The following is a 13125-nucleotide window of genomic DNA, read 5'->3' on the forward strand; positions in this document are numbered from 1 at the left end:
TTCCACTCTGTGTGTGTGTTGTGTGTGTGTGTGTGCCTTCTTCGGCAGGCAGCCTCGCATTCTCCGCCACCAACGCCCCCTTCCCTTCCCTTCCTCCTCCTCCTTTTACCACAACAACTACGGAATAAGCCGCGTACCTCAAGGAAGAGGGGAAAGAGAAAGAGGAGGAGTGGAGGAAAAGAGAGAGAGAGGGCGAGACAATGGGCTGCTGCTGGTGGAGGCGGAGGCGGCGGTGGAGGAGGAGAGGAGGCAGACCCTCCGGATTAGAGAGAGTTTGAGAGCCCAGCGCTGGAGCCACGCATTTAAGGAGGGGAAGGAAAAACAGAGAGAGAGAGGAGGAGGAGGGAGAGGAAAAAAGGAAGAGGAGGAGGAGGAAGAAGGAGGAAGGGGAAAGGGAACCCAAAGGGGTCACTGGAGGAGGAGGAAGAAGCGGAGGAGGAGGAGGAGGAGGAGACCCTTGTTTTGGGGGGACTACAATGAACTGAGTCTGGCAGCAACAGCAGCAGCAGCAGCACTACGCTTATTGCAATTGACAGCGTCTGCAGTTCATTTCAAGATGGCCGCTTGGCTCACATTCATTTTCTGCTGAACGACTTTTAACTTTCATTGTCTTTTATTTATTATTTCCCCCTCCTTTCTTTTTGGCGGCTCCGATCGTCCTCCCCCAACAGCAGCTCTTTTCCCGCCGGTATGTATGGACCCCGGGACCTGGAGGCTGGGGTGGTGTTTATGGGGGGCTTCGGCGGCGGATTTGGATTCGGAGGGGCTTTGGGAGGAAGGGGGTGTCTGGGTGGGAGAAACACAAGGCTGGAGCCTCTCCCTGCTGGGGAAAGCTTTGCTGACAGTCTGGCTCAGACACACACAACACACAACAACACAGAGAAGCACTCCCCCTTCTCCCTTCACCCTCACTCACTCACTCACTCACTTACACAGCGGCTGCAAGAGCGATAGCAAGAGCAGCCACAACCCGCGCTCTCCATTTTCGTAACGCAGCCACACTTACAGGTTTTAGTTGCTTCCTCCCCCAAATGGAGTCCCCAAGCCTCTCTGGGCACAAGACCCCCGAGGAGGAGATTTCTCTTTCCAGCCCCTGCTTTCTCTTCTCCGGCAGCCTTCTTTGTTTCAACGCAGGTTTGGATGGAACGGCGACGGTGGCTGAAACCCAGCTCCGCCTGGGTCACGGGATGGCCGTCCCTGGGTAAAGAAAGGCTCCAGAGAGGGGTCCAGGGACCGAGGATTGCCCCCATTTTATAGGGATGGGTCCTGCGAAGGGTTGCGGTTCCGTCGAGGGCTCCCTCGATCCTCTGGGGTCCCCGAAATTAATTTTATTAACTTAAGTTCGGGGGGACTCCCGGGTGGAAGGGACGCGCTGGTAAGATGGCGGTGCTGGCCTCGCTCCCCCCGTCGGCCCCTTTCGTTGGTGCTTCAAATGCTCAAGTGCCTAGGCTTTGGGGAGGGCCAAGCTGTGGGGGGGGGAGAAGTGCTTGTTGCGAGCCTCTTATTTGGAGAACTTTCCCCCTTGTTCGGGTTTAGGAGAGTTGGAGGAGGCCAGGCGGTTTTCAGCATGGAGTTGGTTTCATCGAGTGCTGTTTTCTCTCTCTCTCCGGTTTATACCCCCACTTTTTTCAAGGTGGGTAAAGGCGAGGTAGTTGGGAGCTATTTCTCTTTTTGGGGTGGGAGGGATAGGCCTGTCTTTCTGCTCGGGGTGCCTTTCCCATGAAAGCTGGTTGTGTGTCTGTTCCTGGGAGATGCCTTGGCCTGACAGGACAGGGCTGGAAGCAGGGCCAGCTTGGTTTGATCTATTTCAGGGGCGTTTTACTGCTTGGTAGGAAACAAGGCCATCATCATATCCAAGCACTGACCCCAAACCCAAATACTGCGAGTCAGTTGTTGTGAGTCCAACAGCCTTTGAGTTTCGTTGGTGTTTGATGTGTGCGGCTTGGGTTATGGTCGTTTGTTGATGTTTTTAAAGCTAATTGTTCGGGTTTCGTCTGTTTGAAAAGACCCCCCCCCCAGTGTCTGGAAACACAACATTTCGGAGTGGGAAGAGGACAGGGGTTGCCTTCTTGCGTGATTTTACAGCCTTGAGCCGGTAATTGCAGACTTGGCTAGGAAGGGGGCTGATGGTCCCTGAAAATGGAAGGAAGAGGCTATTTGGGGTACTTTTAGGAATCTGGTTGTACAAAACCACGACTTTTGAGCTGTCACTGAGGCCAATTCCTCGGAAACTTACAGGGCAAGCGAAGGGAGACCTGGGTCCAGTTCTGGCAACTGTCGTTTTGTGAGACCTTTCTCCTCCTCTGTCAGATTATTGGTGCCACAATCAATTACAATTCCCAGGGTTTCCTAGCACTGAGCCAGGGCAGTCGAAGCACCCTCGAAGTGGGTTGTTTTTGGACCCTGCGTGGTTGTGGAGGTGCCCCTTTGCTCCATTGAAGCTTAACCTGGTCTCTGGGTAGACCCAGCAACCTCCCCACCTTTGCCAGGACAGTGTCAGCGGGGTGGCACTGGCCTCGGTTTTACCTCCCTTTTGGAGGCGACCCCAGGAAGGCCTCCAAGTCGGCTGCCCTAAGAAGTCCTCGCCATCCTTGGTTTTTCACGGTTGGATACCTGCCCTGGGAAGGAGGAGGAGGAAGAGGGCTCTGGAAATAAAATATACTAACTGGTGTTAAAGGTCAGGGTGGTAGTATCTTCACTGTACGAATGAAGGAGGGAGGAAGAAAGAGAGAGAGAGAGGCTTAGGAGGGTGGGAACAGCAGAGGCTCAGATTCCACTCCTTGGAGGAGTTGCTGGTGTCTTTGGTAATAAGATGCTCTTTATGCTTCTATGTGTCCTGTGAACGTCAAGAGGGAGAGGAGGACCTGTATCTGGCATCCTTCGGAGAGGCTGCTTTATGAATCCTTTGGCTGCTTCAGGAGCCTGGGCTCCAGAGATGCCTCCCTCCCTCTCTGCCCTGAGGCGGCGGCGTCGATAATAAATAATAATACGCGGTTAAAGAGGCTTCAAAGCAGCCCCCTTTCACGGCTGGTCTGAGGTTTCCTCCACTTCCAGGGATGCTCTGTCCCCGTGAAATAAAACACAGGTACTTTCACGGTACACGTTTCTATAGCCTCCGCTCATGGGCCAGATACAGATACAGTATCTGTATCTGATATATATAGATCTTGTGTGTGTGTGTGTGTGTGTATATATATATATATATATAGTGGTGGTCTTATATGAGGAGAGGGGCCGGCTATTCCCGTCAAAGCAAGGTAAACCCTTTCCCCTCCTGGCTGGAGGGGGAAAGGCCAAAAGGGAAGGGAGCCCTCGAAGCAGCCAGGGACCGAGGTCCAAATGTTTCAGAGCCGAGGTCGTTGGGGGGATGTCCTGAAACGCCAGCCGAGGAGGAGGAGGAGGAGGAGGCGTTTGTGTGTCTGCCAACCTTTTCAGGCCAAGGCTCCTGGCTCCTTCTCCTTAGATGCTTTCCCCCCTTCTATCTCTCTCTCTCTCGAGTGATTGATTTGCTTGCGTCGGTGCATTGCACTTGTGTGTGTGTGTCTGTGTGTGTGTGTGTGTGTAGGGGGCTACAAACAAAGTATCCTCCGTGCAGGATTTATACACAAAGTAACACTTTCCTCTCCTTTCTCCTTCTCTTCCTCTCCTCGTCTCCTCCTGCAGAGGCAATGGGGACAAGGGCGACTGTTGTGGGGCGAAGCGGGGCCAATGCCAGTGAGGTCCCCACAACTTCCCCCCTTCCTTCCTTCCTTCCTTCCTTATCTCCTTCTTCTTTCCCCCTTTGGCTTTTTGGGAAGCGGAGACGTGTTTCCCCCTTCCTTTTCGACTTGTGCTGGGTCTGGAGAAATGAGGGACTTTGAGGATTTGGAGGAGGAAGAGGCAGGTCAAGAAGTGAACCTGTGTTTTTTGGGAGGCGGCGGCGGCGGCGGCGAAGGAAGGGAGGGAGGGAGGGAGGGAGGCTCGGTCTCTCCTTTCATTGCGCCGTAAATGACTCCTCGGGGCTGGGGGGGTCTATGCCTAGCAATATGCCTATGCCTCCGGCCAGGGCCACCTTCTTTCTTCCTCCCCGAGGGAAGAGGTGCAGGGAAGCTCTCTCTCTGTGTTTTCAGTCTTGTGTTTGACAAGGTGTTGGTTTAGCAGAGTCCCAGAGTTGTAAAAGACCCCATTCTGCCATGCAGGAACTCCCCATCAAAGCAGCCCCGGCCCTGTTTCAAAACCTTCCAAGAAGGAGGCCTTCCTCCGAGGGACTTGCAGGGCCGCATGTGGCCTCCCTTCCCCTCCAAGCCAGGCCTGGGCCAGTGAGGAGAGAGACCCCCATCCGCCCAGCCCTTACTTCCAGGCCCCGAAAGCGCTCCTTGGGGCCGGCTTTTCCTCTCCGCCGCCTTTGACAGGGAGGAGAGCCCAGGATGGGTCCGGTGTCCTAGCCAGCGAGGAAGGCAGGCAGGCGGGGAGGGCCCTGCTGCTGCTGCTGCTGCTGCCGCTGCCTTCTCGCCCGGAGTCGACGTGGATGGAGGCCCCCGAGAGGAGCGAGAGGCCCGGGAGGAGCCTGGCAAAGACCCCGCAGCGCAGCCCCCGAGAAGGAGGGAGGAAGGGAGGGAGGCCTCCCGCCGCCAGCGCCGCCTTGGGCCTCCTCCTGCCGCTGCCCCCCTTGGCTCCCACACTGCTGCCCGCGAGGGGCGGGTGGGTTCCTTTGAAGGGGTATCTCAACCGCAGGGAAGGAGGCGGGGAGGGAGGGAGGGAGGGAGCCCGGGAGGCGCCCTCCCCCTTCAGGGCCCCACTCCGCCGGACACGCCCCCGAGGCCTTCCTGCAGCTGCACCCCCCTCTCCCTGCCCCCCCCCCCAGCAAAGAAGGCAGGGAGCCTCTCAGGCGCAGACTGGCACCCTTCCTTCTGTACTGGCCCCCTCTCGGCTGCCCTCTCCTCCTCAGCCACTCTTGCCGCCTTCTCTCTCTCTATTTCACCCTCCCCTCTTCCTCCTCTTCTTTCTCTTCCTCTTCCTGCTCCTCGTCCCCTTTCCTACCTACCTTCCTCCTCCTCCTGTTCCCCCTTCTTCCCCCCTCCCTTTCTCTTCCTCTTCCCTCTGCTCTTCCTTCTCCTCCTCTTTCTCTTGCTTTCATTTCCTCCTCCTCTTCCACTTCCTTCTTCTTCCTCTTCCCCTTCCCCTTTTCTCTTGTTTCTGCTTCTCCTCCTCCTCGTGTTTTCCTTTCCTCCTTTTCTTTTTCTTCCTTCCTTCCTCCTTCCCTCCTTCCTCCCTCCCTCGGTGCTCTCCAGGCGGTGGCAGGATGCCAAGTGTAAGTGTAAGTTGCTATAGCAACCCCCTCCTCGATAGAACGGTTCCGAAGGCGCCTTCGTCCCGAGCCCCTTCCCGGGCGGCTGCTGCTGCTGCTGTTGGCGGCGAAGGAGGAGGAGGAGGAGGAGCAGGCGAGGCAGCGACGGCGGAGGCCATGCAGCCGAGGCAGGGGCCAAGGCGGTGGGGGCAGCAGGCGCGCAGTTCCGGCCCGATCCCCTCCTCCTGAACCCGGCCACCCAGCCTCCCACCTTCCCTTGTGTCTGGCCCATGCCCACCCAGGCCCTGCGCCCAAGGCCAGGCCAGGCGAGGCAAGCCGCCAGCCCTCCCTCCTTCCTTCCCTGGCTCCTTCCTTCCTTTCTTCCTTCCTTCCTTCCTTCCTTCCTTCCTTCCTTCCTTCCTCTTCTTCTTCGTCCCCGGAAATGCCCAGGGCAACCTCCGCAGCTGCACCGGGATCAGAAGCCCCTTCCCTTTACCCTCACCCCCCCTAAAGACCCTCCGTTTTCGGCCGACGCCATTTGGATGCCTAAAGAGTGGGGCCCAGATGAGGGAGGGGGCTTCTTCCTTCTGCCGCCCTTTATTTGGGAGCAAACCTCTTTTTCCAAACGGCGGAGGCCTCTTTTTTTTTGGGGGGGGGGTTTGAGAGGGTTGCCCCCCAGGATTAGATGGAGGCTTGGCTTTCTAAGGAGGGGGTCCTTCCCCTGCCCCCAATGCAAGCCCACACCAAAGGGCCTTCTCATCCACCTTACAGATCCTTCCTTGGCCGCTTTAACTTGCTGTCCGGCTCTTTGCTATGGAATTCTGGGAGTTGGAATTTGTTGTGGGGCCCAGGGCTCCGCTCCGCTGTGGACCCCACAACAAACTCCAACTCCCAGAATTCCATAGCAAAGAGCCGGACAGCAAGTTAAAGCGATGCCAGACCGGGTTATCTCTCCAGTGTGGATGCAGCCATACTTGGACCCAAGGCCCTCCCCCACCGCAGTTAACCCTGCTTTCTCCCCTCCTATTCCTCCTCCTCTGGTTGCCTTTCAGAGCTGCTGCCTCCTTCGCTGAGCCGAGATGCATCGCACCACCCGCCTCAAGATCACCGAGCTGAACCCGCACCTGATGTGCGTGATCTGCGGAGGGTACTTCATCGATGCCACCACCATCATCGAGTGCCTCCACTCCTGTGAGTACTGCTGGCCTTAGAGACCCTCCTGGGGCCCTTTAACTCTGCCTTATGGGCTCTGCAAGTCTGTAATCCAAGGAGGAGAGAGGTTGCCCTTTATCCTTTAGTACCGAGGGACAGGGATATGGTCGGCCCTTTGCTCCGCTTCTAATAGCTGACAAGGACTTGGCTGTTCTTTGACATCTTGCTTGCTCTTGTGTGTGTCTTACATTGTACATACAAAGGTGTGTTTTCCTTGCAGTCTGTAAGACGTGCATCGTGCACTACTTGGAGACCAGCAAGTACTGTCCGATTTGCGACGTCCAAGTTCACAAAACCAGGCCCCTCTTGAACATAAGGTAGGCTCAGCCTCTTTATATTAGGAACTCTGGATTGCTTGGGCTTCTTTGGGTGTCAGCACAAGCCCAAATCTTTTAATAGGTGTCAGGTTGGAAACATAAAATAACTTTATGTGGGAGATTGGGCCTGAGGTCTCTGTCTGTTTCTATTGAAATGCTCTTTGAGTACCATATCTATAGGCTTGTTCCTTCCTCTTCCAGCCTGGCCAAAATGCACTTTATGAATTATTTTTCTTGCCCCTGGTCTATTGACAGCCTATATGTTTTCAGATTTAGGTCAGCCAAGTATAAGACAATCGTATCTCTAAATATAAAATATTGATGAACAAGGCAAAAGAGTTAACATCTTCTCCAAAGTTTTCTTTATTCCGCTATCTCTCCTTGCTGCTTGGTAATGACAGCCCTCTGTTAGCAGTCTGCATTTTTGACAGTCGTCAGAAAAGTATTTTATATTAGTATTTTTATTTTTATTTTTTTGCAGGCAGCTAAATAGTTGGTGATATAAAACTTCTGTAAGAATTTGGTATGAGTTGTGGCTATGGTTTGAAGGCTTTGTAAAGTGTTGGATGGAGACTAGAGTTGAATACTGACTTAGGTCTAAATCCTGTTGTCTTGGAATTTTGTGTTTCAGATCAGATAAAACTCTCCAAGACATTGTCTACAAGTTAGTGCCAGGCCTTTTCAAAAGTAAGTCAGAAATGCATCAAGCAACCAGATTTTAGCCCTACAGTGCACTAAATCAGAGTAAACTAAATTATAAATATGTGTTCTCACTTAGATGAAATGAAAAGAAGAAGAGACTTTTATGCTGCTCATCCCTCTGCTGATGGTAAAAGCATGCAGTTTATTCCTTGACTTAAAACTGACACCTTTTAAAAAACATTTGCCCATATACAGTAGAGCTCATGTCAGATTTCAGGGATAGCACCCAGTATATAAGTTCATTTAAATTGTTTTTCTACATACTAAGAGCTGCTTTAGTGTTTGTAAAAAAATAATATTAGGCGTGAGAGATTGCCCCCTTTTTTTTACTGAGTTTTGTTCTCATTCTTTGGGATTTCAAAATGTAAATTTCTGTGCAGCTGCCAATGGCTCTAATGAAGACAGGGGAGAAGTTGCAGACGAAGACAAAAGGATTATAACAGATGATGAGATCATAAGCTTATCCATCGAGTTCTTTGACCAAAACAGGCAAGTTGTCAAAGCACTATTTCACCTTATCTGTACATTCATAGATTCCCTGTTCCCTCTTGTAATTGTGCAAATCCTCTTCCTAGAGTTGAGCGGAAAGGAAATAAAGAAAAAGAGAAATCCAAAGAGGAGGTAAATAAATATTATTATTATTATTATTATTATTATTATTATTATTATTATTATTATTATTATTTCCTATCCCTTCTTCAGAAAATAAAAGTTTAAATCATTTTTGAGGTCAAATAACTTAGATCAGAAATTCTTTTTAATATATTTTTATGTTTTTATTTGTCCCCTAAAAATTAAGCTCCACAGGAGGCTCCTGTGGAGATGGTTACCATACTTTCTTATCAACTAAAATTAACAGAGCTGTGATTGATGTTTCAAACACGCTTTCGCATTGTGGGGCCATTTCCTTTTCTGCTTTCCCTGAAAAACTATATTTAAAAAAAAAAGTAATTTATAACTACTAAACCCTGGAAAACAACTGATATGTATGATTTGTATTTTGACTTTCTCCTGTTCATAGTTAAGCATCTAAGTTCAGTTGTTTTTGGTTCAGCATTAAGCATGCTGTTTATTGTATCTAATCTTCATGCATATCCTTATCTTATATATAAGACTGGGGCTGATAACAGCTAATTTTTTAACCTTGTGCATTGTTTCTTCAACACAATATCCCACCAGGTGAATGACAAAAGATATTTGCGCTGCCCAGCAGCAATGACTGTAATGCACTTGAGGAAATTTCTCCGGAGCAAAATGGACATACCCAATACTTTCCAGGTATTTTTTACTTTCTTTCTCTCTGTGCATTTGTTGAATTTATAATAAAATCTGGGATATACACGTTTAACTTAAAAGCATGCTTATTATTTTTTTACCCTTCTCAGAAGGGGAGTTCAGTGTTACACACTGTTGAAAACTAAGTATTTAATATTATACAGGCGTTTGGAGCATGCTTTAGTTTATATATAAGACATTCTATTATCAATGTAATTACCTATTTCCAGAAAAGGGAAGGGCGAGATAAGTATCCTAAACTGTTTTGCCCTGGGCTGTGAGGTCCTCCGTTCCTTCCTTGCTGAACATTACCTGCTTTGAGGTTAAATGTTTGAAGTCTTTTTCATACTAAGGTTGCTTAATAGCGTTTGCTAATAGTTTTAGCTTCTGGGTTTAAAAGCAACCTCATCCAAACCTTAAAATAAATGTTCTGCTGGGTTTTTAAAAGGCCACCAACAGCTCCCCTAAAACTTAAACAGTTCCTAGAGGAGAAACTATTGCCAAGTTTAATATGTTTAGGGTGGGATCCAGGTTTACCTACTTGGAGTCAAAGCCAAACCTGTCTCAGTTGAGGCAGCAGTCTAGAATCATCCTGGTTCCAGTGTGAATGAGTGGTATGTGTGGGTCATGCCACATATAGTTGTAGTGTATAATTCAAATATATAGCCTTATTAGTCTATAGAATCTGTAGAGAGATCTTGGAGGAGCTTTAAGACTAACTGAAAGAACAAAGTTGGCAGCATGAGCTTTTGTAGACTTAAGTCTGCATCCTCAGACGCATTTGGTGCATTTGATGGAAGTAGACCAAATGCATCTGAGGAAGCAGACTTAAGTTGACCAAAGCTCATGCTGCCAACTTTTTTCTTTCTTTCAGTTAGTCTCAAAGCTCCTACAAATGCCATCTGGAAATGCTAGATATACTGTTTTGAGTTTACCCAAGGAAAAAAAGAGGTAGAAATGTGAAAATTAAAGAAGGGAGAAAAGATTGATTGTTCAGGGTTTAATCACAGTGAATAACAGGCTAATAAAGGGTATACAACATTTTAAAAAAATTAAAAAAATTAAAGCTCCTACAAAGATCTCTCTACATACTGCTGTGTATGATGCCAGCCTTGTGCACACACACACACACACCCCTTGGTTAACTGAAGTGTCCTGATATTTCTTCACCAGATCGATGTCATGTATGAAGAGGAGCCTTTGAAGGACTACTACACTCTGATGGACATTGCCTACATTTACACTTGGAGAAGGGTAAATACCTCTAGAGGCCTGCAACAAAGGGGGGAGGAGTTGGGCCACAGGGGTGGGAAGAAAAGGGCATTAACCACTCATGCTTCTTATGTTCCCCTTCCCTTCTCTTTTTTGGCAGAACGGCCCCCTCCCTTTGAAGTACCGGGTGTGGCCTACTTGCAAGAGGATGAAGCTTGGCGGCCACCATGGCTTGAACCACAGCGGAGACCTGGAAAGTGACTCTGGGAGCGAGAAGGCCAGCAGTCCTGCCAGAGGGACCCCTTCGACCTCCTCCTGCCTGCTCAGCCCCAGCACCTCTGTGCAGTCTCCGCACCCACAGTTCCCCCACATCTCTAGCACTATGAATGGCACCAGTGGCGGGCCCACCAGCAACCACCACCACGCCTTCGGCAGCAGCAGGGCCCGCAAGGCCTCCGTCAATGGCTCCTCTGCCACTTCTGGCTGACCCAGCAGACCCAGCAGGACAACCACCGAATGTGTGTGTCTCTCTATCTCTCAAGACTCAACAGTCCCACCATTTCTCTAGAGCGCTCTCTCTATCCTGCCCTTGTGTCTTCTTCTCTCTCTCCATGCCATTAAGCTTCATAGATGCTGATCCCAGCTGTGGCAGTCCTCCAGACTATTTTCCAAAGGAGTGATACCTGAACGTTTCTGCACAAACACACACAAAGACACACCTTTTACCTGCAACACCCCTTTGGATATTGGTTAAAGCGGTGAGACTTAGCGATTGGATGCTTCCTGTGAACACAGGATTGAAAACCAAACAAGTGTGTTTCTTCTTAAGGACCTGGAGCACCCAGATAAACTGAGGAGGAGGAAAAAGAAGAAGGGTGGTTTTATTTTGTTTTTTCCTCCCCATCCTCAGCCTGTTTCCTGATTTGGATTTGGGACATGGATGCAGCTCAACCATGGGATCTAGTTTTGCTAAGCCAGACTGACTTCCTACATTTACACTTCTCTTGGAGGATTTCTTTGCTGTTTTGTGAACTTGTGAAAGCAAGTGGATTCTTCCTCCATCTGCCTCCCATCCTGCGAAGCATCAACAGGACCGGATTTAATATGCATATATGGACTATGCATATAGGTAGCCATGTCACTGTGAATAACAAATGTCTTGCTTTATTTTGATTTTCCCCCCTTCTTCTTATGTTGCATCTGTTTAACAACTGCAGCTGCAGAGGGAGATAAAGAAGAGGGAAAAGGGGGGAGGAAGAAAAGGAAAAAAGGGGGAAATAAAAAGAAAGAGAGGAAATAAATACACGTTCATTTTTTACAAGTATTGCTGCCGTTTGTTTAAAAGAAAAAAATGAAAAAAATACACATTTTTGGTAAGAATCAGATGGCTTTTTCTCCTCTCCTCCTTTGCATTTGCTGATAACAATGCCATATTGATCTTTGACAAAACAAGGAAGCAGTATTGTATGATATATTTATAAATACTATAAAGAAAAATATTATGTGGCTAAATTTCCATATTGGTTGGACCCCTTGGAGCTCCTTTGATGGCCGAAGGGTCAGAAGAGCCCTTTAACCCGGAAGCAATTGGCAATCTCCAAAAGGATTTCTTTTTTGTTTTGTTTTGCAGGACTTGTTCCAAGTATAGCATATTATTGTTATTATTATCATTATTTTTGCTTTATACACGAGGATGATGATGTGACTCTTTTAACTACTCTGGGGAGGGAGAGAAAGGGCAGGGATCGAAGTAGTAGAGGGACCTTTTTATTTTTTGTGGGGTGGGAAACTGGTTTTAAAAAGGGTTTATTTGTTTTATTATTTGGTGTGATGGCTTTGTGTCCCCCCCCCCTTTAAAGAATTTTTTTTTAAAAAGCACAGCAAAATCACACACAAACACACAAAAAGAAGCCATAATAAGTGAGGGAACCTTCCATTCATTCATTCATTCATTCAAGAAAATCAGCCAGTCGGTGGATGAAGGCTTTTTAACCTAAATTTGTTTTAATATATATATATATATATATATGTTTATGTAATAATGGTACAGTACTAACTTGGTTAAAGATTAACAGGTACTTTGATATCTTATAAATAAGCTGAGCGGAGTCCCTTCTGCAAAAGAAAACAGGCTTCTGAAGAAGGCATGGAGTGTGAAAGAGAAGGATGTGTTTTCCTTGTTGTTGTTGTTTTGTTTTTTAAGTAAGAGCCCCAATAGGTTTTCAGTTTGTGCTTTACTTTGGTCAAACTTTTGTGTATGCCTGGACAGGTGTGTGTGTGTGTGTGTGTGTGTGTGTCCTTCACTCATCAGTTACACATTTGTGAGGTTTATTTTTTTCAAATCCTATTACAACTCTTGTTTCATGTTTGTATGGAGAAACTGTAGCTAAAATATTTCATGGTCTCCAGTTTGCAAAAGAAGCACAATTCTATGGCTTTGTCTTGCTTACAGTCATTAAATCATTACTTTTGCATACCTGGTTGCTACTTTATTGTGAGGTTTTAGCAAATGTTCACCTTCCCATACACTTTCTAAAAGATAATAGTTTATTCAGGCTTCTGAAGTCATAAACACAGGGCCTGGAATGTAAAAGTAACCATTATTTTACCAAAACTGAGCTTGCTGCCAAGGAAGGTTGTAACTGAATGGCTACTTAAAGGTGGATGCAAATCCAATTGGAATAAAATAGACTGAATTAAAGCCAAATGTATTCTGGACCTGGCCTGAAAAGGTTTTACCCTACAGTTGGATCACCCCCCAATTTCTAATGTTGACTAAAATAATATTCTTAATATACAAGGTTATACATTTCTATTCAAAGGTAATTCCAAGGGGGCTTACTTTCAGGCAAGTGGACAAAGTGATAATTTGTGATACCGATATTAACTTAGTCGGTTTTAACTAGCTGACTGATTAAAAAACCCAAGTGGAGATGGATCTTAGAAGGAAAAGAAAGAGCATAGCAATTGCCAATGGTGATACAAAATGCGAAGTCAGGCCAGAGAATGCCTCTCCTGTATCAGATTAACTTTCCAGAATAACTAAGGAACATGCCTTTCCTTAATTATATTTTACCAAAATAAGGACCTCCAAGTGATGGATTGCATAAATATCCCTAGATTCGTGCAAAGTACATTACT

General features: G+C 47.8%; 1 protein-coding gene across 3 annotated transcripts; it reads left to right on the forward strand.

Annotated features, from left to right (window-relative positions):
- Window positions 1–12460, forward strand: BMI1 (BMI1 proto-oncogene, polycomb ring finger). Of its 3 annotated transcripts, none has more exons than XM_089533345.1 (10): window positions 1–688; window positions 6319–6457; window positions 6699–6795; window positions 7427–7482; window positions 7574–7624; window positions 7878–7986; window positions 8073–8118; window positions 8677–8775; window positions 9946–10026; window positions 10145–12460. In XM_089533345.1, exons 2-10 carry the CDS (start codon window positions 6346–6348, stop codon window positions 10469–10471), a joined length of 978 nt encoding a protein of 325 aa, XP_089389471.1. In that variant the 5' UTR covers window positions 1–688; window positions 6319–6345; the 3' UTR covers window positions 10472–12460. The 3 variants fall into 3 exon arrangements, with proteins under 3 accessions (XP_089389471.1, XP_089389473.1, XP_089389472.1); XM_089533347.1 differs by lacking the exon at window positions 1–688 and adding an exon at window positions 5281–5296; XM_089533346.1 differs by lacking the exon at window positions 1–688 and having other exon boundaries at window positions 6164–6457.
- The last annotated feature ends 665 nt before the right edge of the window (window positions 12461–13125 follow it).

Source organism: Sceloporus occidentalis, unplaced genomic scaffold, assembly GCF_023333645.1.
Source record: "Sceloporus occidentalis isolate IW3139 unplaced genomic scaffold, rSceOcc1.0.p SCAF_7, whole genome shotgun sequence".
NCBI classification, from domain to species: domain Eukaryota; kingdom Metazoa; phylum Chordata; class Lepidosauria; order Squamata; family Phrynosomatidae; genus Sceloporus; species Sceloporus occidentalis.